This window comes from Lissotriton helveticus, chromosome 3_1 (genome assembly GCF_964261635.1).
Source record: "Lissotriton helveticus chromosome 3_1, aLisHel1.1, whole genome shotgun sequence".
NCBI classification, from domain to species: Eukaryota; Metazoa; Chordata; class Amphibia; order Caudata; family Salamandridae; genus Lissotriton; species Lissotriton helveticus.
This window is the reverse complement of record NC_136061.1, coordinates 163,745,354-163,769,188: the sequence shown is the minus strand read 5'-3', so window position 1 is coordinate 163,769,188 and position 23,835 is coordinate 163,745,354. Positions and strand designations below refer to the sequence as shown.

Genomic DNA, 23,835 nt, shown 5'->3' with positions numbered 1-23,835 from the left:
AGGCTTGATACAGAGATCAGCTAGTTTCTTTTCAATATGGGTTAATCTTTTCTCGATGGGAGAGAGGTAGCGTTTAAAGAGTTCCTCAACCTTCAATAAGAGTTGGGTGTCAGCAATATCCCCACTGTTCCCATCCGGGCTAGGTGGGCCCTCTGCATTCCCTGAATTCCCGGGCTCTATTATAACTTCGCTGGCCTGAGGATCAAGATTTGCATTTTGTTTTGGGGTAGCGGCCTCGGTAGTCTTTTTCTGGCGTCGTCCCCTTCCCTTCACTTTGTTTTGTTTGTGTCGTTTGGGGATAGCACCCTCCTTCCTGCCTATCAGTGTAGTAACACTTGTATCTTCCTGGGTAGTATGGATAACTAGGTCCGGGGTGTTTTCCAGATCAGTACTTAGTTCGGATGCACATGATAAATGAGGGACTGAGAGGTCTACCGTGTTCGGTAAGCTACATCTAGCAGCGTGTACCTCTGCCTGGACATCTATCAGACCCACAACCTTGGATTGGACGGGAGTTTTAGCCGTTGCAAATGGACCCATAGATGATCTTTTCTTTGCCATAGCGAGGTCTTGGGACACCCTACGCTCCATTAATGTGATCCCTTGATCAATAAAGGTATTAGCCCTAATGATGAAATTGTCCAGGGTGCCCGTTGTTAGAGTCCCTCCTGCAGCAGTTTTACTTCTGGTCTCTCGGGTAGTCATTATTTAAGGGACAGAGCAGCAGGCTATGCAAAAATCCCAGAAAATTACACTATTGTACATAAACAGAGTACTCACAAGGGTAGGCCGTATGGTGGATGTACGGGGGGTGGCCCGACCCGGCCTTAAACGGGCTTAAACAGGCCCGCCCTTGGCCCGGGCTTTGCCCGGGCGCTCCTGCGCGCGATTTGCGGGGCGAGAGGCGTTCCACTCTTTAAACGCGCCTCCGGGCGCTCTGCTGGCGTCACCACCGCCGGGGCACCTGGGAGATGGAGTTCCCTGCCCTCACGGTGGTGATGTTGGCGATGCGGCTGCGGTGCTGGAAGTCGAGCCGTTCCCCTCACGGCGGAGTTATGGCTGCCCCAGGTATGAGTTATGGCTGCCCCAGGTATGTCTGCCAAGCCGTTCCCCTCGCGGCGCTGTTGTCTCGGTAGAAATTGCTCCCAATGAGCGCTCGGCGCTCCACTCTTTTAACGCACCTCCGGGCGCTCTGCTGGCCTCACCACCGCCGGGGCACCTGGGAGATGGAGTTCCCTGCCCTCACGGCGGTGATGTTGGCGATACGGCTGCGGTACTGGAAGTCGAGCCGTTCCCCTCACGGCGGAGTTATGGCTGCCCCAGGTATGTCTGCCAAGCCGTTCCCCTCACGGCGCTGTTGTCTCGGTAGAAAATGCTCCCCCTGCTGTTATAAAGAAGTAGATGTTGGGGGAATTTTAGTTCACTATAGGGACCGGCAGACAGGACGGAATCCTATCGTTTTATAAGATACTCCATTCTGGTACCACTTCAGGGATCATCCCTTTAGTCGCTTTTATTTATTTTGAATTTTGTCTCAGTTTCCATTCAACAGTACACACTATTGTTGCCTTAAGCATTATGCCGAAGACAATCGCAGTCCCTTAAACACAACTTATGTCATGACATGGATGTTTGTGGTGGCTTCAGATTTAAGGTCAAGCATGTCGCCTGATTGGCTAAACTTTTCTCGCCAGAGATACAAAGCCATTTTTTTGGAAATGGCCTTAGTACTTGTAGCCAAAGCCAATCTCATGATAGTTAAAACTGATATAATAGGGTCAGATTCTTAGAACTACGTTCAGATCCGTCTCCATATGTTGGTGCAATCACACAGAATAAAACACGGAGAGAATATAGAGTCTGCCTCACATTCTCTCCATTGATTCCAGACCATCAGGTCATAAGTTATGAGGGTTTGCCTCTTGTCCGTGAGTTTATAAATACTGTAAACTTGATCTGGGCAAACAGAATAACAATCAAAGGCACTCATTTTGAGCTTAATTAGCATTGGATTGGACAGCACGCATTTTTAAAAAATACCTAAAAGGAGTATGGGAAGTTTTGTTAAAGTGCTCACGTTTCATGAATCATCTCCCTGCTTTGAAATGATGATAAAGACCTCTATGACTTGCAAATAAATATAGTAGATCATGATGTTTAGGCACAGGTTATCTTCTTGCCATTATGTGATGCTATCCACATTCGAAGGGTATGCCCAGCTAACTTTGCCCATGGATTCAAGCTAGCCTAGCTGATGAGGGGTTTACCTCGAAACCGGTCCCAGGATGCTGGTTTCCTGGCTTGGCTGTTCAGGCTGGACCGTTCTCATGAGGAGCAGGGTCAAGACTGATTTGCATATGGCTGGGTCTGAACTGGGGTGGCGAAGTGAGTTAAAGATCGTTGATGGATTCAACCCAGATCTAATAGTGACTGGGGGTGATTGTTTGAAAAGTTTCAGCGCTCTGTCCATCATCTGTTTGCTATCTACATTGTTGCACCTTTTGAAAGTATCCGGATTCCACCGTTACTGAGAACTACAGGGTCAAAATTAAAGTATCTAGAAGGCTGCACAGGAACCAATTAAAAACCAAAAAACCACAATGCTGATGTTCAGGTTGTGAGGTTCAGGTAGGCTTATAATCAACTCGTAATCAAGATGATTTTTGTTTTTTTATGGTTTTCTTTAACAAGAGGCCCTATTTTTTCTACGGAAAGAGCATCGCAACTCTACTGATATCTATTTAACATAAAACCCTGGCTTATAATCCAGGCCAATGGAATTATGTGATTCTGAGGTTGTGATATTTTCCATATAATTATTAATGTAATTAATGTATGTGAGGCATATTCCACAACCTGCTGCTTACTTTGCATAGTTCAACAAAAAGGAATTTCGCTGTAACTTTAAGGAATCAAAAATTAGAAAGTGGCATACGTGGTGCTGCCCCGCTGCAGACCCTTTGCAAACGCCACCTTTCAATTGCGGACTGCTTCATGCAGGTGTTAAACGAAAACTAATAATTGAAACCTTACGCCAGAGAGTATTAATGTCTTAAAATGACAAAATGGAGAAATAATTCTGCAACAGAAGTTGTTGTATAATGGTGCATAGTTTGCATTATTTACTGCGTCATTTAGTCAGTCCTGCAACATTATTTGATCCTTCACTGTCACATAATTCCAGTGGCCTTTCCAAGTAAGTAGTTTCAAAATATTTTTAAAGTGTATTACTCTAATTAAATATGGATCTAACTACTCAATTGGTACACTTACTCATGTTCTTTGTGTCTGCTCACGCTTTTCTATTGAGCGTTCACAGGATCAGGAAGGCTCACTATGGTGGCCGTGCCTTCTCCCGTCAGACATCTTCTCTTTAGAACTCCCTGGTTCCCAAGCTTCGCTCTATTACTAATTACATGCTGTTCAGGAAAGCTCTAAAAACGTGGCTCCTCCAGCTGTACTCTGGTCGCCACGATATTTACTCCAGATTAGCACCAGAACCCTGAGGGCAGACTATACATTCTCCATTTAAATAAAATCATGAACTACTGTTAAACAAGCATTCGCAATGCAATAGGTCTCGCTTGCGAGATTTTGAGCTATTGGCACTGTAAATGACAATGGCTTTTATTTATAGGTTTAAAAAAAACTAAAATAATAAAGGGCATAGTCATTTATAATATCAATGGGTACTCTTCAACATCTATTTGACCCCACTCGCGGAGCTTATCGCAGACACTGAGATCAAGGGGACATCTTATGCCAATGGCACACAACTGATGTTTACTTTCAGTGGAGTGTCCGCACCTTCCTTTGACTCTCTGAAACTATGCCCAAAAAACATCTCTGCCTGAATGAGCATTAACTTTCTTAAACTTAATGCTGACCAGACGGAGGTCTTGTTTTTTAATCAAGCTCAAACACCCTCCTCTGCATTATGGTGGCCAGCTGATTTAGGACTCCCCACTCCTAAGGACTCAGTTAAGAATCTAGGAGTTAGGTGGGACAAAGATCTGTCCCTTGCCACCAAGGTTCAACAGGTATCTGCGGCTTGCTTCAACAAGATAAAAATCATCAGGAAATTAATTGATTCCTTGCCTGAGTCAGCACGTAAAACCGTTGTTCACGCTCTAATCACTTCCCATCCTGATTTTGCTAATGGTCTCTACATGGGTCTGCCAATTGGTCTGATAGTGCAGAATGCAGCGGCCAGACTGGTCTGCAAGGTCACTCTTCTCAAACGCATTGCTCCTTACCTGAGACAACTGCATTGGCTACCTGTGGCCAAGTGCATTGAATTTAAGGTTCTTACTTTTGCTTTTCGGGCACTTCAATGAAGGGGACCCAACTATATGAGGAAGAGCCTTCGTCCTTACCAGCAGAATAGATCTATTATGTCTAACCACAAACGATACTTTACCACCCCCGTTTCACGAAAGCCTGAATAGGGGGGGGGGAGGACTTTTGAGGTGGGGACCTCTAAATGCTAGAATAACTTTCCTCTTCAATTGCGCACATTGCAGACTGAACCAGAATTTAGAAAGGCCCTGAAAACTTGGCTCTTTAGTCATAATGACTAAGGTATACTGACCACTATCTCTATCAATGTCCGTATTAGTGCCAGGACACCCCATCCAGGGTAGCTGTGCGCGAATGCAACGCAGTGCACCAGTCCTGTGCATACAAAATCATGTGAGGAAGCACTGGTATTGAGACAGCTCTGATTTGCATAAGGCATGTGTAGTAAATAGCAGAATCAGTTGTATGAAGGTAGGTTCTTTATTGAGTAGTATAACATCAAGAGAATGCCGTCAGCTGTCAACACATGAGCCGCGCTGCTATGTCAACATTCCATAGCGAGCGCCGGCTGTCACATGGGCAGTACCAAGTACTGTTAAAAGGGAGGGGGTAAACATGGGGCAAGGGAAGTGCCGCTGTATAAGTTACAACACATCATCCTCCCTATGGGAGCTGATAACAGTAAGGGGAAGGTGCAACAGGAAAAGGTAGAAAACCCTCCCAAGGGGATGGAAGATGGGGCGGTACCTCTCAGTCCCCGGTGTGGAGCTGCCTCGGGTAACCTGCTAGACTAACTAGGCTCTCCTACTGGAAGCTATCTCATTTGGTAATGTTTGTGCCACTGGGGGGCGTTTCTAGGTCTGTCACTCCTCCTGTCAGGTCTGGTATCCCTACTGATGTCTTCCCTATCCGATCTAGTTGTGTGAGACCTGGATTCTCCCCCTCCAGCAGGCACTATCCTGTCATGACTCCACAGTCTACCATCCTCCATGACTGCCGAATTCTTGTGTCGTATCTTGATTGTGCTGGGGGCATAGAACTTGTCACCTCCAATTCTCAGTCTCTCAGGTTTCTTTACATAGACTCTTTGTCCTTGCTGGAATTCTCTCTCCTTAACTCCCCACTTCTTGTCGTACCATTCCTTGTATTTGCATTGATTGGCTTCTATCCTCTTCTTTATCTCCTGAGGGTTGGCCTCCTCCTCTAGTCTTCTTCCCATCCAACTCGGTGTGAGTTTGGTGCCAGCTTTTCTCCCCCTCAGCAACTCGAAAGGCGTGCAACCGGTGGTAGACTTTGGCGTGGTATGGTATGCCCACAACATGTCTCTTATCGCTTCTTCGATGTTCTGTCCCGCTTGCTTGGCTAATTGTATGCACTCTTTCACCATTCGGTTTACTCTCTCCACTTTGCCATTTGCTTTGGGGCAGTACAGAGGCGTGCGAACATGTACAATGGAACAGTCCTTGAGAAATTCCTTCATTTCTTCTGAGATTAGCTGTACGCCATTGTCTGTCACTAGTGTCGCAGGCACCCCTTCTCTTGAGAACACCTCTTTCATGAACTCAATGATCGCTCTGGTGTTCACGTTGTGGACAATCTTGCATGTTACCCAGCTTGAGAAGTAGTCCACCATGACTAGTAGATACCAGTCCTGGGGCCCTTTGCCGTGGATTGGTCCAGCTATGTCAAAGCCCAACTTGTTCCACGGAGCATCGGGTACTTCCACTGGTGACAACGGTGCCCTTCTCGTGGTCTTAGTCTTGTCACTTAAACTGCACGCGTAGCAATCACGCACTTTGTCCTCCATCTCACTGTCCATCGTTGGGAACCAGTAATCTGTACGAAGTCTAGCCTTGCTCAGACTTCTCCCTAAGTGTCCTTCGTGTGCAAGATCCACTATTTGGTTCCTTAAAGCTTCTGGAGGAACCAGTTTTCCCGATTTCAGTATAAAGTCTCCTTCAACCGATAAATCTTCCCTCACATTCCAGTACGGCTGGATCTCCGTTTCCATGTCCTTGCACTTCTTCGGCCATCCCGTGAGTATATGTCTTTTCACTTTTTTCAGCGTTTCATCTCGTTCCATCTGAGTTTCCCAAATATTTTTTTCTACTGCTGCTAAACGCAACTCCAGGATAGAATCACCACTCAACTTCTCTTCCGCCTCTTCCTCTGTCGGCGCTCTCGACAGGAAATCAGCCACCCTGTTTTGTTGTCCGGGAATATAAGATATTCTGAAGTTATAGGCTTGCAGCCCCACTGCCCACTTAGCTATGCGGGGTGTCATGCTTTCCATGTCTTTCTTTGTGAATAGTGAGACCAAAGGTTTATGATCAGTCTGCACCTCAAAAGGATTTCCCCAGATGAAAAATTTATAGTGGCAGATTGCCCAATAGACAGCTAGGGCTTCTTTCTCTATGGTAGAGTAATTTTTTTCTGAAGAGTTGAGGGTCCTTGACGCAAAGGCCACCACTTTGGTTTTGTTACCCTCCCTTTGGGCCAGGGTGGCACCGATACCTCTGTTGCTGGCATCTGTCGAGATGATGGTCACGCCATTCGGGTCAAACTTTCCGATAAATGGGGCCTCAATGATAGCCTTCTTTATACCCATCATGGCGCCCTCTTGCTCTTTGCCCCAATTAAAGACACTGTCTTTCTTGATCAAGTCTCTTAATGGCTGTGATACCATCGCAAAATCCTTAATGAACTTGGCCATGTATTCCGCAAGCCCCAGAAACGATAGTACGTCCTCTTTACACATGGGAGTAGGGGCGTCTCTCACTGCTCTGACCAGGTCGTGTTTAGGCTTGATGCCCTCTTCAGATAGAGTGTGTCCCAGATAGTCTACAGAACATACTCCTATCTTGCATTTTGAAGGTTTGGTGGTGAATCCTACCTCTCTCAATTTTTCCAACACCTCTTTTGCCATCTCATTATGTTCCACTTCACAACCTCCATAGATCAGTATGTCATCCTGGAAACAGAGGGTGTTCCTACAATCCTTTAATACATGTTGCATGACTCTTTGGAAGGCCGCGGCCGCTGACGCCAACCCAAACGGCATACGCAGGAACTTAAAATTACCAAACGGGGTTGTGAATGCTGTGAGTATCTGAGAATCCGGGTGAAGTTTGATTTGGTAATAGGCGGAGGACAAATCCAGCACGCTGAAGTACTTTGCCCCCTTGATTGTGCTCAGCATTTCGCCTATCCTGGGAAGAGGAAATCTGTCCACAAGAATGTTCGCATTGAGGCCTCTCAGGTCCACACAGAGTCTTATACTGTTCCCTCCATCTTTTGCCGTGATCACGATCGGGGCCAACCAGGCTGAACTTTCAATCTCCTTGATAACTCCCTGGCTGACCAGTCTCTGAAGTTCCTGCTGGAGGGGTTCTCTCATGCGCAATGGTATTGATCTAGTTTTGTGCACTACAGGTTCTGCCCCCTCCTTGAGAATGATCTTGTGCATGTAATTCTTGAAGACCCCCAAATTGTCACTGAACACCTCCTTGAACTCTTCAGTGAGACTACCTGCTATGCCCATGGGATCAATTAACAACACCTGTTCTTTGTTATTTGGATCTAGAGTGATACCTAACTGCTTCTGGTGTTTCCATCCCAGTAGAGTTGAGCCACTAGAGGATACATACACCTTTCCTACCGTATGCCTATCCTTGAAGGAGATTCTCATGGTCAACATGCCCTCTAGTGGAATTCTTCCTTTGTTGTACCCCTTGGGACAGATGTCAGGTTGCATCAATTTCACAGGATGATTAGCAAATTTCTCCTCAAAAACATTTTTATCCACAAGGGTGTAAGGGGAGCATGAGTCAGCGTACATAATAAACTTTACACCATCCAGAAAAACATCACATTTTGGATACATGTCTCCTTCATCTCCTTCCTCTTCTCCTACTTGGAAGATATAGGATCTTTCCCCTTCTTCCCCTTGAGTGGATTCCTCCACGACATGCACCGCTTTCCCTGGAGTTTTACACACTTTGGAAAAGTGTCCCCACCTGTTGCATTTTCTACACTGCACATTCCTAGCGGGACACTTCCAGTTACTTGCCAAATGGTTGGGACTGCCACATTTAAAACACACCATTGGACCTGCCTTGCTGCGAACCACCTCTTTGTTCTTGTCCCCTACTTTACAGACGGTTTCTCCCTCTGTGCTAGACTTGTTTTCCGCCCTCTCCTTGTTTGTCCCCTCAGGTGCTTTCATTTCCCTAATGCACCTCGCAGTGTGTTCTAGTCCCTTAGCTATGTTAATGGCCTCTTCTAAATTGGGGTTCTTTGTGAGCAATTCCTCTTGGGTTTTAGTGTCATTGGTGCACCTCACCAGTTGGTCCCTGATCAATGAGTCGGTGAGTTGCCCAAATTCGCATGTAGCTGACAAACCTCTCAGAACAGCTATGTAATTGCTCACTTTCTCTTCTCTCCTCTGCCCTCTCTTAAAAAACTTATGCCTCTCCATCACCACATTTATTTTCTCCTTGAAGTGAGCCCCTAGCTCTCTCAGTGTGCTTTCATACACATTAACGCCTTCCTCCACTTCTTCTTGGTCATCCTCCACTAACCTCCCTGTTATATCTTCATATATCTTCCTCCCATGTGTACCTAAATTGTGGAGAAGTATATGCTGTTTGCGCACATTGGTATAATTACTACCTCCTATGGCAATTAAATATGATTTGAAAATACCTTCCCACCTCTTCCAAGGAATGACAGGTTCTCCTAACTCATTGAGGAAGGGTGGAGGCTGGCTCATACCCGCTCCCGCCATTGCCATACAGTGACTTTACTTTCTAAATAAATGAATACTTCTCAAATTGAACAAAAATGGATACACTGAAAGGATGTATGCTATTTGATAATAATTAAATCATGCCAATTAAAAACGTTCAGAATCTCTGAATACAGTATAACAGGGGAGTTAGCAAGTCCCCTTTTTACTTCTTCAGGCTATAGTATGCCCGACCAATAAAACAGTTAACCTCCACCCACAGGCGGGACCTTCCTGTGGAAACAACTTCCCCTCACAACATTACTTCCAGTCAAGTCGGAATACACGGTGACTCCTCGTAGGCTTCACTATTCCCCACAGATAGTGTACAGTTTGTTCCTTTGCTCAAGCTGGAAATGAACAGAAGTACAGCCTGAGTCTCGTGATACTTGAAGCGAGGGGACTAGACGGGGAACGCGCAGCCGTGCACTCAGGTACCTTCCGGGATATGAATCTCTTCCACTCACAGCAAACTCGTAAAAACTTATGCACTGTGCGCAGCGCGTCTTCAAATCAGTCGAAATTTCCGCCGCCTGCTTAAGAAATAATCGAAAGGTGCCACAGATCCTCTGACATCCGTCGCCTTCGGCTTCGCGCTCTTCGCCTCTGCGCCCCCTGTGCCCGGTATGACACACGACTCGAATATTACACACGCAGACCCCTGGAGCCAGGACTCAGCTCCCCTCAAAGGCCACCTTTGGGCTAGTCAATGGGAAAGGTGCCCGACCCGACACCCGAAATCACTCCTTAACCATCCAGGGAATGCTTACTGAGTACCGCAGCGCTAGCCTGGACTCAGTTTAATATATCGTTCGAGCACTCTTACTTGAGCTTCATGTAACTCCGCCTGTCCATGAATCCCGTCTCTTTATACTTCTTTCACATCACTTCACAGGCTCCTTTTAATTTCCTTTTCCCTTTTTCTAATTTAGTCGACAGCAATGAATTCATCCCAGGGAGACGACATCCACTGTCCCTGGCACAGTCCTCCTTCTCCCCGTCGCCAAGAATGTAGTAAATAGCAGAATCAGTTGTATGAAGGTAGGTTCTTTATTGAGTAGTATAACATCAAGAGAATGCCGTCAGCTGTCAACACATGAGCCGCGCTGCTATGTCAACATTCCATAGCGAGCGCCGGCTGTCACATGGGCAGTACCAAGTACTGTTAAAAGGGAGGGGGTAAACATGGGGCAAGGGAAGTGCCGCTGTATAAGTTACAACAGCATGCTATTACGCTTTTCAATTACCCCATAAGTGAAAGGAATGCAAGTAAAACGACATTGCAAACGGAATGCTCAGGCAAGGACGTAGCTATCAACTGTGCAGCAGATGCTGTGGCACAGAGACCCAGAGGTATGAGGGGCCAAATTAAATTAATTTTTGGGGTACTCTACAACGAACACAGGAGTCAGTGACTCGTCCCTAATCTGTCCTATGTTCCCTGGCCATGGGTGTCTGTACCCCACTGTAATAAATACATACCTCGTGTCACTCACGCCTCTCACCTGCTTAAAGTATTTATCACCCTCCTGTCAGGAGGGTGATAAATGTCCCATTAGCTTTCTTGTACTCCACGCGGATGCAGTCCTGCTCGCTGTCCGCCGCCATCCTCCAGCCGTACCCGGACGCGGAGCTCGACCAGTCCCAGGATGGACCTTGGCAACAATGCCAGCAGGAGGCACAAGACCCCGAAAGGCTAGAGGTGCAGAGCAGAGAGCACCCCCCACCCACGTCCAACCCCCCCTCCCTCCCGGCACATCCAGACACAGGGGGTGGGAAGAGGCCACAGAGTGGAGGGACAGAGTTAAGTTACGAGGAGAGTGAAACAGGGAGTGGGGGGGGGGGGGGGGAGGGGGAGAAACAATTGAGGGAAGCAAACAGGGGAAACAGTACAAAATGGGCTGAGAGAAATGATGGCCAGAAGAGAGTCAAGTGATATAAGAAGCGAGTAGCGGTATTGTTGTATAGTGGAGCATCGAAGGATGAGTGAATAGGTTATGGAGAGGAGTCTTGGGGAGGGAGTACACACAGTCATAGAAGACGGAGGCGAGTTGAATGCTAAGCAATTAATGCAGACCTGAACGATGCGGGGGAGTGAAGGCAAAAACACACAACTCCCGGCCTGCTCTCCGGGTTCTGAAACTTTCTAAAGTTTACAGAATGTTTCCCCAGGAGTCTGGTGGGAGAGGGCAGCACTCCGGGGATGGTGATTCTTTTGTCCCAGGAATTGCTGCTGGTCTGTCCCGGTGGCTGGCTCCGCCGTGTGATCCCGGTGCGGTGCTGTTCTGCCCTCTCTGCAGCTCTCTCTTTCCATTAAGGGAGGCCAGTCACCTCCTCCAGCCCGGTCCGGCTGGAGCCAGCTCTCTGCTGTTACAGCCCCAAGCCCCCAGCCCGCCATTGGGTGTAAGTGCCGTCAACCACGCGCCCTCTAGACTCTCTAACTCCCCCACCCCCATCGGACGAACGGTGCCTAGCCTAGAGCCAAGAGGGGCGATGGGCAGGGGTTTCTTGGTCCACCTGTTTGTTTTATTTAATGCATTTTTATAAAGCGCCAACTTTACCCGAAGGTGTCAGAGCACTGTACAATAGAACCCGTTATGTTACATGAGAGAAATGGTACAAAATAGAACGTCACAAAAATCAACAGGAGAGGTAGAGTAAAACCATATAGGCAATCACAAAATATCAGACACAGCAATCAAGGGTGGGGAATAAATAAGAAGATGTTACAAATTTACGATGGTAAACTAACTTCCTGGAGGTATCCGAGAATGAGGGTATTAGTTCTGAAAGTGACTTTGAAAGAGAAGAGATTTGAGGTCAGCTTTGAAAATCTAGATGGAGGTGGTGGCACGGAGCAATGGCGGAATCGAGTTCCAGATTCTCACAGCATTACCTGAGAACGATTGAGCCATCAGTCTTTTCTTTTTGAAGGAGGGGGGCTCAAGCAGAAACTTTTCCGAACCTACTGACATTTTCAGTTTATTCGCCAGGTAACAAGGGGAGAAGTGTCCAAGAATTTATGGGTGATGCTGGCAGTTTTATAAATGGTTCTTGCCTCGATGGGAAGCCATCGAAGAGAAGACAGGATAGGAGTAATGTGGCCACTTTGTTTGGATTCTGAAATATAGCGAGCTGCTGTGTGGAGGACGGATTTGAGGGGGGAGAGGTGAGATTTGGGTAAGTCAGTCAGAAGAGAATTGCAGAAATCCAGTTTAGGGAGAGCTAGCGATTGGACCAATGTTTTTAGGTCTTTCTACGGGAAGAACCGATGGATCCCCCACAGATGACGCAGCTGGTAACGTGTGTTCTTAGCAATGGAGTTGATGTGGGAGATTGGGTTGAGTTTTTTGTTAAGTATGACACCTAGGGATTTAGCGCTGTCGACAATTATGGGTTTATTGTTCAGTAAATCCAGCCGATCCATCCAGGATTGAACCGAAGGAGGAGAGAGAGAGGTAGGTAGGAGGAGGAATTCAGTTTTGGTGGGATTGAGAATGAGTTGGTGAACTAACATCCAGCTGTGAATAGAGTTGAGAGTAGAGTTGAGTAGTGAAAGATCATGTGCAGAAGACACCTTGAGGTAGATTTGGGTGTCATCCGCATCGAGATGGTAGTGGATCCCGGATTTACATAGTAGGTTCCCCAATGGTTCCAGATAGAGATAAAACAAAGTGGGTGCAAGCATAGAACCTTGAGGGACACTTTGACCTACCACCAATGGAGATGAAAGACTGTTCGCTATCTTGATCATTTGGGATTTGTCAGAGAGGAATGGGGCAAACCATTTAAGCACTGTGCCTTCCAGGCCCATTCTCTGTTGAAGAGTGGTAAGGAAGGTGTGGTTATTAAGAGTGTCAAAGGCTGCAGAGAGGTCAAGAAGAATCAGAAGGCACGATTACCCAAAAACGAGTATATGCAGCGCATCATCAATCACTTGCAACAGGGCTGTTTCAGTGCTGCAATTTTGGATGAAGCCAGACTGGAACACGTCAAGGAGGTTATTGTCCAGAATATGTAGGGAAAGTTGTTTTGCAACACATTTTTCTGTGATTTTAGAAAGAAAAGGGAGGTTGGTGATGGGGCGGAAGTTGTTGAGGTCATTCGCATCTGCGGAGGGTTTGTTTTAGAAGAGGGGTAACCTGTCCTGTTTTGAGGGCAGCAGGGTGCAGCAGGGTGGGAGCCTTGACTGAGGAAGAGGTTAACTATCATGGTCCAGTAAGAGAGAGTATTGGTGTAGAAATCAATGGCGATGCCACTAGGAATGGGATCAGAGGAATGGTTGGAGGGTTTGGTTTCAAGGATGCATTTGAGGAGGTCATCTTCAGAGATGGCTGCAAAGTTCTGCCAAGTGACTAAGGATTTTCGTTCCTCAATGGGGGTGGGGTGGATGACCTGATCCACTAGTGATTTTACCTTTTCATCAAAGAATAGGGCAAATTCTGCTGCTTTCTTTGAAGACTCCTCAGGCTTGATGGTTTGGGGAGAGCAGTTTGGGTTTTTGGTGAGGTCAAATCATTTTTTGGGTCTGTTTTTGGCTGAGTCGAGGAGGGATCTGAAATGTGATGCTTTTTCATGAAATATGTGCTTGTGGTATTTGGATCTTGCTGAACGTAGAAGAGAGAGATTGGTGGTGGATGTAGATTGTCTCCACTTTTTCTCTGAGATTCTACGGTTTTTCCCTTCATCACAGATAGCTTTATTGTACCAATGTGCTGAGGGTGTGGGTCTTTTCTTTTTGCTTTGGAGTCGGGCAACTAAATTGATTTCGAGTGCTAGGACTGAGAGGCAATGGGAGGTGAGATCATTGACATCCCCGCTAGGGTCTAGTCTAGGAAGTGATTGCAACGCAGAGTCACACATAGTGTCAATATCAATGTTTTTAGTGTTGCGGAACCAGGTGGTTGCCCTTTTGGGTTGGCCGAGTATAATTACGTGCAATAGATGAAAACGGAAGGGAATGAGGAAGTGGTCTGACCAGTCTACATGGACAGGGGGAGCAATAGTGAGCAGGTCTGCTTTGGATATGACAAGGTCCAGAACTGAGCCCTTAGAGTGTGTAGTTTCCGAGCAGTGTTGGAACAGATCATTGGCTGATAGAAAAGTGGCAAGCTTGTTGGCAGCTGAGTCTTCCGAAGAGCCCCAGTCTAGATTAAAGTCACCCAGTAAGATCTGTCTGTCACTTTTAGACAATTGGTCACTAAAGAAGTCGGTGAGTTCCTCCAAAAAGGGAGAGCAGTTACCAGGTGGATGGTAGATGACATGAAACCTGAAAGGTGAGCCGTTATGTACTTGAAGTTCTAGGGATAGGCATTCGAATGTACGGTACGGTAGGAAGGACTTTAATTTGAAGGGAGTTTCTGAAAATGATAGAGACACCTCCCCCAATTTTGTCAGTTCTGTCATTTCTGAGGATAGAGTAGTTGGAAGGTAACAGAAGAGCAAACAAAGTATGAGAGTAGTCATTAAACGAGATCTCAGTGAGGAAGAGCATGTCAAGATTGTGATGGGTGATAGTGTCTGGAATTTCCAGTTTGTGCTTGATTGCAGATCTGCAGTTGTGGAGCAAACAATGCAGCTCTGACGTAACTGTTTTGGTGATGGGGGAGTTTGGCCTATTAAGGGAGATAGGGATAAGATTCTTGTAAGAGGGTGCCAGGGGAGAAGAGGGAGGCTGGACAGATCTGACAGAAGAGATGGTCTGAATAGAGAATTGAGTAGGATTATTAGGAGGGGAAAGTGGAGGAGGATTGACGTTGGTAGTCTTGTAGCTAGCCAGTATGTTGGTGATGTCTGTGGAGGACAGGCTATGGGTGGCTTTATTGGGGCGCGGGAGCAGGGAACTCCTCGGGAGGTTGTTAGGGAAGTGGGATAACTTATTACTTAGAAGTGAGATGGACGCTACAAGCTTGGAAATGGAAGAAATGAGAGAATTGAGTTTATTTTCCAGGGAGAGGAGGGCTGAGCACGAAGTGTTGGGAGGCTCGCTGGTTAAGGGAGGGAGTGCAGAAGGCGAGGGAGGACAGGTAGAGGTGGGGGGTGGGTTGGGTATTGGGGTGCAGGGGTCGAAGGTAAGGAAAGATGGTGGTAGAGAGGAGTGGATGGTGTTACGGTGATATTTTTACTGGTGTTGAGCATAGGGGTAGAGTAGAGATTAAAAGTGGGAGAAGACAGTTGAGGAGTAGAGAGGGAGGGCGGGGGTGGAGTGGCGATGGAGGGGGTTCAAAGGAAGGCCGTATATATGGGAAGATAAGAGGAGAGAGGGCGGTACAAGAAGGGGAAGGAGGGGGCCACAGGAAGGCCAGAGGTAAGAGGAGAAGAGAGGAGACTGGGCTGTACAGGGAGGGGAGGGTGGGGCCAAAGGAGGGCCAGAGGAATGGGGAGAAGAGAGGAGAATGTGTTGGATAGGTACCTTATGCAAGGAAGGGTGTATGTAGGGGAACAGGCATCAGGCAGAGTTGGGGGCATTGGGCTAAGTGGAAGTTGGGGGAGGAGTGTGGGACTGTAGAGTCAGAGGGAGGGAAGAGGGGGGAATTACCGATAGGGGAGACACGGTTGTGAAGCGTAGGAGTAAGGGGAGGTAGAAGAGAGATGGAAGGTGAAGGAGAAGAATTAAGGATACGAGGTAAAGGGGAGAGCTGAAAGGAATGATGAGAAGGAGACGGGAAGAGGAAAGGGGGAGGGTAGGGAAAAATGGCCGGTAGACCAGGTTGTAAGAAAGGTGGATTAAGTAGGAGGGAGATGGGTAAAATTAGGGGGATTAGGAGGCAGGAGATGGCACTGGAATATTGGCAAGATGCAGGGTTGGGAGGGGAAGACGAAGGTAATGTAGATGAGATGGGGAAGATCAGATTGGGAAGGAGGAAGAATGGGAGGGGAGGGAGCAAGAGAAGGGGGGGGAGACAAGGGATTGCCCTGTGTCTCCAGGGAGTGCGGCCTGACGGAAGATAGGGGGCCATGGGGGGGTGAAAGGGAGATTTGAGAGGAGTAAGCAGAAGAAGAATCAAGGGAGATTGTAGTTGGATGGGTGGGACGAAGGGAGTGGAAGAGGTTGTCAAAGAGAGAGAGAGAGACAGGAGTCAGTAGCTTGGATCATGATAGTGCCATTGTTATAAAGTGTAATGGTGAGGGAATCATTAAAACAAGTAGAGGAGGAACATTTTTAGCCACCGCCATGAGGGATAGGGGAGGAGGAGGAGAAATTGAAGGAATTGAAGCAGCAGGTAGACCAGGAAGGGATGTCGGGAGTGAAGAAAATGAGGTCGTTTTTTTAGCTTTCCTAGACGCTCATTGTGGAATTGGTCACAAAGAGGGAATCAGGGAATTGTTCAATGGTGTTATGCTTAAATCATTTTGCAGCAACTTTGGACAGATAAGGGGGATAAATAACTTTGAAGCAATTAGCTCTAGACTTAATTCTAATAGGAGCCATGGTAGGGAGATGAGGTGATGGGGGTAAGAGGTTGGGGTAGAGGAAGGGGCCACTAGGGTAGCAAAAGTGCAAAAAAGTATAAGAGGAGTGAGCATATTCCGGAAATCGAGAGAAAATAATCCAGATGAGGTCAGGTCAGGTCAGGACCAAAAGGAGGTACTATTGGCCACTGGAGGTGCGTCAGCTGACAAGTAAAGAAGTCCCAGACTGATGACTGACCAATAATGTTCCAAGATAGCTGCCGTATTTACTCATCCAGTGCAGCGGTTCGTGGGAGACCCTCCTTTGTTTTCAGGAATCAACAAGGGAGACCATTTTGGAGAAGGTATGTAACGAGACTGAAGACATGAAGAAAGCATATTCCAAAAAATAGAGGCGCCCATATGAGTGGTAGGGGAGAAACAGCAACAGAATATTTTAGGTGATTCCAGTAGTCAGTGCACGAATGTCATTACTGGAGGTTCCAATTAATTTAGTATGGAAGAATGTGGTGAGTTGCCATATCCAAGGTGGCCGCCACAGATTGATACACAAATCCTCTTTCTATTTCCATAGACCATTACTCAGGTAGGAAATAAAAGTTTTCTTAGCCCTATCCAAGATGGCCACCATAAATTGAGAATACACTATTCCTCTTTCTATTGCTATAGCCATTTTGAATGATGCAGATTGGGAGAGTGTTGGGTAGTCCGGTTTCTTTTAGTTTTAAAAAAGAAGGAGAAGCCATTTTAAATGCTGGAAGTTCCCAGAATTAAGGGAGGGGAGCAGCTTGTTAAGCAGAGTCTTCCGAAAGACATGGTTCACAGTTATGAGGCAGAAATTCTTTCCCTCATTAAACCACGGAGCAGAGGCTTCCTTGCACACTCAAAGTGCCTCAGAGACTCACTCAAGGGATTTGAAAAGCAAGCATGCAGCGCGCATAACAGGAAGAGGCTTCCTTTCTCCTCTCATAACAAAGCTTATGCTGAGCGCACTGTGCCTGACCTGTGTGAGCAGTGCTGTATCAATTTCCTTGCATTTGAGACCCGGGCAAAATTACGATCAGCTGGGATTCCTAAAAGCAACATAACAATAGAAGAGCCAGCGCGGCGCCGTGGGCCTCTTTCAAACTTCCCGGGTCTGGCAGTGAGAGGTGTGAGTGGGCGAAACAAGCGCCGTGCATCTAGTGCGCTCGATCCACTTCAGCTTCCTTCCTCTTTCTTCCACCTGTGGGCGTGTGGGAGGGAGTGCCGGGTCTTGCTGCATGGTTATGTCTGATTTTGAAGGCAGAGCGGCCTCCCCTGCAGCGGCGATCGCCTCCAAGGTAGCTGCTCGCTTGGAGCCTGTCTTCAGCGGGGCCGTATCTGAGTTTAACAATTTAGTCAACAGATTAAATGCAGGGGTCCGACAAGGACTGTCTGGTCTGGAATGAAAACCCGCCCCACCTCTTAAAAACAGCGTGAATGTTTCGTCCACAGGAGACGGTCTACAGCACGCCTTATCACTAACATCTTTAAGAGAATAAATGTGGATTATTCTAAATTTTCAAACCGCATTTGTGATGCTTTCTATTTACTAGAAACTAAAACAAGCATTGGCATAGCCAATAGGTCTAGCCTTAGGGACCTTATAAGTGTGTAGCCATGCAACACTTGATGTTGTTGCACCAAGGATATTGTGCTGGATTACTTATAAGGTTCCAAGGGCGAGACCTATTGGCTAGCTCAATGCTTGTTTTGGGTGAAACTGTTATTACTGAAAGTAGTACAACTTGCTGTAATTACCTCTCTAAGAGAGTCCATGCTGGTTGATACATTACTGAATCCATTGCTGATGTTGGTGTGCCAATTATCCACTTTACCTCTAAGAGCCTCCATATCCAACAGTTCATGGTGCACCACCAACATAGATTTCTCTAAAGAGTGGAATTTCCCCCACTTCGGAATCACACCCTCCCTCATAGTGAAAGCATGCTGTCTTGCTTAGCCCTGTGAGCATTGTGGCATCAGGCATGGTTCAGTGTCACTATGTAGCAGCGTGTGGTTGGGGTCTTCTCACAGTAAAACTTGGTTGGTGTGACACATGTCTGCAGATGAGGTGGAGCACTTTGCTGCTTGTTTATTACTTTATGGCAAAGAGATAGCATTTGGTGTTTCTCCACTGTGGTCTGAACTGTGTCCTTCCAATAGCTTCTCTTATTGCCCCCCAGCTTCCTCAATCTGTAGTGAAAGGTTATCTGTGGAAGAAATGCATTTAGTTCAGTGGCATGGAATGTGGCTGTTCATTGCACATCCGATAGGAGTGATGTGGGGCCTGGGAGTTACTGGGTTGCAATAACCCCATCGGATGCAAGGGTGTAGGGCTTTATCTTAATACAAAAGTTCTTGATCGTGGTCACCATGTTCACAGTTCTACAATTCCGGCAGTGTACCCTTACAGAATGGTGGCGTGAACTGTTGTGGCACTTTGCACATGTCTGGTGGTATTTTGTAATGCAAGACAACCCCAGGCACGTGCATGAGTAGTGAAATACGCTCTGCTATAATAGGGGCTCAGGGCACTGAGACCCACCGGCTGGTGTTGCTGCAGATGTGTCAATGTCACTCACTCCACAGGCTGCCTCGAGTGCAAGGATTGGTTGAAGGGCCTTTTCCAGTAGTGTGGGTGGTGACTTTGTAGGTGGCTTCACTCCAGTGCCAGATGTCTCTTGCTGTTGGCCTTCTCCTATGTCCTGCAGCACATATCAAGCCATCTTTTGTCAATTTCCTCAATGCTCCATGTGGTAACTCTGACAGCGTTTATTCACTCCTGAATCCTTTGGTATCTGTGATGCTTCATGGAACAAGTAATGATGACTTTCTGAACTGGGTTTTTTGAGACACATTCCTCTGTGATGATCTGAAAGTCCATCCCGTTAAACTCTTATTCCCTTCCTGGAACCCTCAACACTTCCAGGCTCCTCATTGGACACATCTCGCTCTCCTCTGAAATTGTGTTTGCCTCAGGTCCTCTACTGAGCCGTCGTCTGACTATTATTTGATTGTGAGCACTCTGGGACGGGAAGAATACTTTACGTGAGAGACTCTGCCCATGGTGGTTGCCGGAGCTGAGGAAACTCTTAGATTTTAGGCAGCCAGTGTTTAAATGTGTTTTGAACGTGTGCAGGTGTTCAGACCATTGCCTAGTTCTGGCTCACCTTTGCAGTCAGTGGGGTCACCCGGCTGCGCTCTGTGTGGTCACTGATCAGTCTCATCTCCACACCTGCATCTTGCTGGTTGGGCCCTTCAGTGTCGGACTGGGCTGTACAGCACCTGGCAGTACCGCAAGGGCTGGTCTAACAGGTGAGAGTGGGGGTCGGTTTTTTGGCTGTTTAACAGCCTGCTTTCTGTCTGTTATGACGGTTTTTACTGATGATTTTACTGATATTACTACAAAAGCTGCCTGAAGCAAGCACAAATGCATGCAGTCTTCCACCCCTTGCAACACACCCCTACAGTGTGTATATAATACGAGATCAAAACTGCTGCAATTTGCAAATGTGGGTGGCGTTTTTAGTTATCTAGTGCGCTAACGAGGGCTGCTGTTATGTGGGTAGGCGGGCTATTTTCTGTCCCAAACCGACCCTGAAGGTATTTGCCAACCTAACTTTTAATTGGATGGGCAATAATTTACGAGCGCAAATCCACTGTAGGGACTCGGAGAAGATGAATTTGCACTCGTAAATGGATTTCTTCACACAGAAAATGAGTCAGTAATTAAATCTTGGCATTGCTGCAGGATTCTGGGGGTTTGAGGGTGGGAACAACAGGAAAAGGCGGTGCCCGGCCACAAACCTGAGAGTTTGCAGTTGTGAATTAACCTTTTGCTGGCAGTTTACAACCATGAAAAACGTTTGAAGATTTACTTCTTTCAAAGGAAGAGATAAATCTGCATTTATGGTGGGACTGGGGAGAAGGGAGGAGCACCTCTAAAAAAAGTGTTAGGATTGCATGAAATGAGATTCCCCCAGAGGGTAAATTATATTCTTGGAAACAAAAAAGCTGCAGTATGACATTTCGGCAAGTGAACATTTTCATTCCTATACCCAAATATTCTCACACGTGGGCATACATTGGGAAGCTGTGATTATTTTAGGAATTCTGTCTAAGTTCAAAAAAATGTTATAAATGTTCTCAAACGGTCAGTTTAAGACTACGTGAGTATTCTTTTATTTTTGATAACTGTGTGGGTTAAACCGTCCTGGTAATACACATAAGCTATTACTTCAAATATAGTTTCTACGTTATTCTGGGCATTGGGTTTTAAAGGATTCTCGGTATAGCTTTCACGGGCTCCGGACTCTTTTAATATAATTTGATGTGCCCTTGCATAGAATTGTGCACTTTCACAGACATTCTTGCCTTTTGTATTAAACAATGCACAGCAATTTATAAAAGAATGTTGTCTTTTTTTAAAGACTATCTGTGCTCTTGCTTTAACGCCCATAAGCAGTTTCTAAAAATCTCTGTACTTTGTATCGAACTTTGTGGCATGTTTTTAAGAATATTGTAAAAACTCTCCTTTTGCATTTTGAGTAGCAAATGGCACTGAAATCTGCAGAACACTAGTAAAACATGTATACGTTTATGTGGGAGACTCAAATGTCAAATTTTCCCACTAAAATGTCAACATTGCCCATTTGGCTTCAGTCCGTCCATAGACCCTGCATATTACGCAACGCAGCTCGGTGGTACTTATGTTGTAATCATTGTCAGACAAACAAGTAATGGACGACTGTAAGCCTCAGCAGTAACAAAACATCAGTGCGCTCCTCGCGATGAAACTAAAAAGCAGCAGGGGGAGGGGATAGAGGAGGGAGCCTGGTCCGGTTTCCCTTGTGGGAGCGGGCGAGTAAATTCTAAAAACATATGGTTTGAAAGCTAGCTCTCGCAAGGGAATCGCCAAACGTGCACGCGTTGCCATTCAAAGCAATGCTACGCGTGCACGTTTTTGTCCGCAAAGCTGTGCCCATGACTAAAGGTCTTTTTCCTATGCAGCGCATGCACGCTGCGTAGGCGAGACCTAAAAATCTGCACTATGAGGAAACTAAAGCAGCTGATAAACAAAATCATAAGCCGAGATTCGATGCAACAAAGATGGCAATTTTTGACGACTTGTCATTGAGTCAGTAATGAAAATGAAGAATGCACATAATAAAGTAGTGCTCTCTGGGATAAGGTGAAACATTACCGCTCTGCAAGCTCCCAGTCCTCCTGGATCTGCTTCTGTCGAGCTTTTTGGTACTCTTCCCTCCAACACTTGGAGCAGAAACCCTGCCAAGCAGGGTTGCCAAAGTAACCACATCCTTTCTTACAAAGAAGCTCCGACTGGTCCACATGAATTCCCCTACGTTCCGGCTTTAAGCTCATCTTCCTCCTGACAAAAAAAGAAAGACATTTAAATATGTTCTGCGGTAGTGAAAACTGGGAGCATATAAATCATCAATACAGTAAGTGCATAGCAATATCAAGCACAGAAATAGGATTGGAGTTAGAAATGAATACATATATTAGATAAATAAGATTCACGTTTACTGAAAGTGACAAAACTTTTTAATGAATTAAATTACAAATATTTGTAGAAGGTCATCCTCAAACTGAAGCAGACACTGTGTAACTTATGAATTATTCTAAGAAAAGCTTTGGTTTGGATCTTGCCAAGAGCCTTCGCTCTGTCTCAGAGTTAAAGCTTATTAGTGCTCAGTAGCACTGAGCAGCTTATCCAGCCCTTTCATTAGGGTTAAAAAAATGTACTTGATCCCCAACACGGCTATAGTACCGGGTACACTCAAGAAAAGTAACAGTGCCAGGACCCTGAATCTCAGAGGCTGAACCACTGATCTCTAGGATTCCCACCTTTGACCCCTCGCAATAATGCTTTCAGAGATATGGCAAAAGCTTATGTCAAGCAATAAAGAAAATATCACTTATCAAGCAAAATAATGTATTTAGGGCCTCATTTAGAGTTAGTCAGAGAGTATGAACGCTGGTATAGTGGAGTACTTTACTACTCAGAAGCCAAGGGTACTCTGCCCGTCGAATTTAGAGAGGTCCGTCAGCCTAGTGGCCATCATGGCGGTTCCTGTTAGTGCACTGAAAGTTTGACCGCCGGCTCTTTCAAAATGACAGAGCCATACATTAAACCTTTATATGTTTTTTTATTTTCAAAAACAAAATCCCAAAGCAGGATTTTCTATTTACAAGGAAAAACATTTTTTTTTTAAACAGTGAGCCTCATTGCTATAGGATGGCAAGCGGGGCACTTATAAGTTTACACTGACCCTTACACCAGGTTTTATCTGGCAATGACAGAAAGTGAAAACTGGACATTTGATGGCCCATTCTAAATCAGGCCAGCAGTCAAATTGCCAAACCACGATGGCTCTTACTCGGTCGTGCTGTCGGAGGGGTTTGTCAGCACATACTTCAGTATGCCAAACTCTAAATGAGGCGGATGGAACTTCAGTTTGGCAGAGAGGGTTCTCTGTTGCCTTTGCGACAGTGTACCCTCTCCGCTAAACTCTAAATCTGGCCCCAAGTCAGTGAAGAAAAGAAAAAGGTATTTAATGGCTAAATAGGAATCCAACCATGTATGCATTGATTCAGCCATGTGTGATTTCCATTGCTCCATCAGTGTTGTGCAAAAATCAAGTTAAAGTGACCGAATCAAAATATGCCAAAACAGCGAAATGTCATTGCCAGACATGAGCAGTCACTAGTACCCAGAATCTCCAAATAGGTCAGAAAATTACTTTTGTGGATGTATGTCTACCTGGGGAATGCATTTTAGACTTCTCAGAAGAACTTCTGAAGTTTTTGGTGAAGTTGCGACTTGCACTTTCTCATGAGTAGTACCGGCATTCTTTGAAGAGTTCCAAGTTTCTCCCACGCAAAGGAATGTTCACAGGCATTTTTGTACATGCTGTACCCTCACACTTCTCAGCGGTGCACGGACAGCAGTGATTGTATTTTGTTTCCCTCTATACAGAAAATGTTCGACGTGGCAAAGTCAGTTTCTTACACGTAACAATTTTGGGGTTTCTTCCCCAATACCATACTGCCACCACGGATATTGATTTACTCCTGCCCCTGTCAGGAGTACATTTCTGACCAGGACTACGGTAGAAATGAGCCGTGAACATTTTTGGGTGTAACGAATTTGCCAAGTCATTGAGCACTACCTCCCTCCACCCCACGTGCAGATTTAATCATGTACAAGCACGTGTAAGTACATCATTAACAAGTACAAAACGGGTTTTGCCACTCCCAAATATGGATATATGCGTGTAGCTAGCCATTTG

General features: G+C 46.1%; 1 protein-coding gene across 2 annotated transcripts in view; it reads right to left on the bottom strand.

Moving 5' to 3' along the window:
- The window catches only part of RABGEF1 (RAB guanine nucleotide exchange factor 1), a 351,066-nt gene that overhangs the window by 211,888 nt on the left and 115,343 nt on the right, over positions 1-23,835 (bottom strand). For both annotated transcript variants that reach the window (XM_078679474.1, XM_078679473.1), the window contains exon 2: positions 21,726-21,911. In XM_078679474.1, coding sequence (XP_078535600.1) covers positions 21,726-21,904 — 179 coding nt within the window. In that variant the 5' untranslated portion in view covers positions 21,905-21,911. The remainder of the gene's footprint in view (positions 1-21,725; positions 21,912-23,835) is intronic.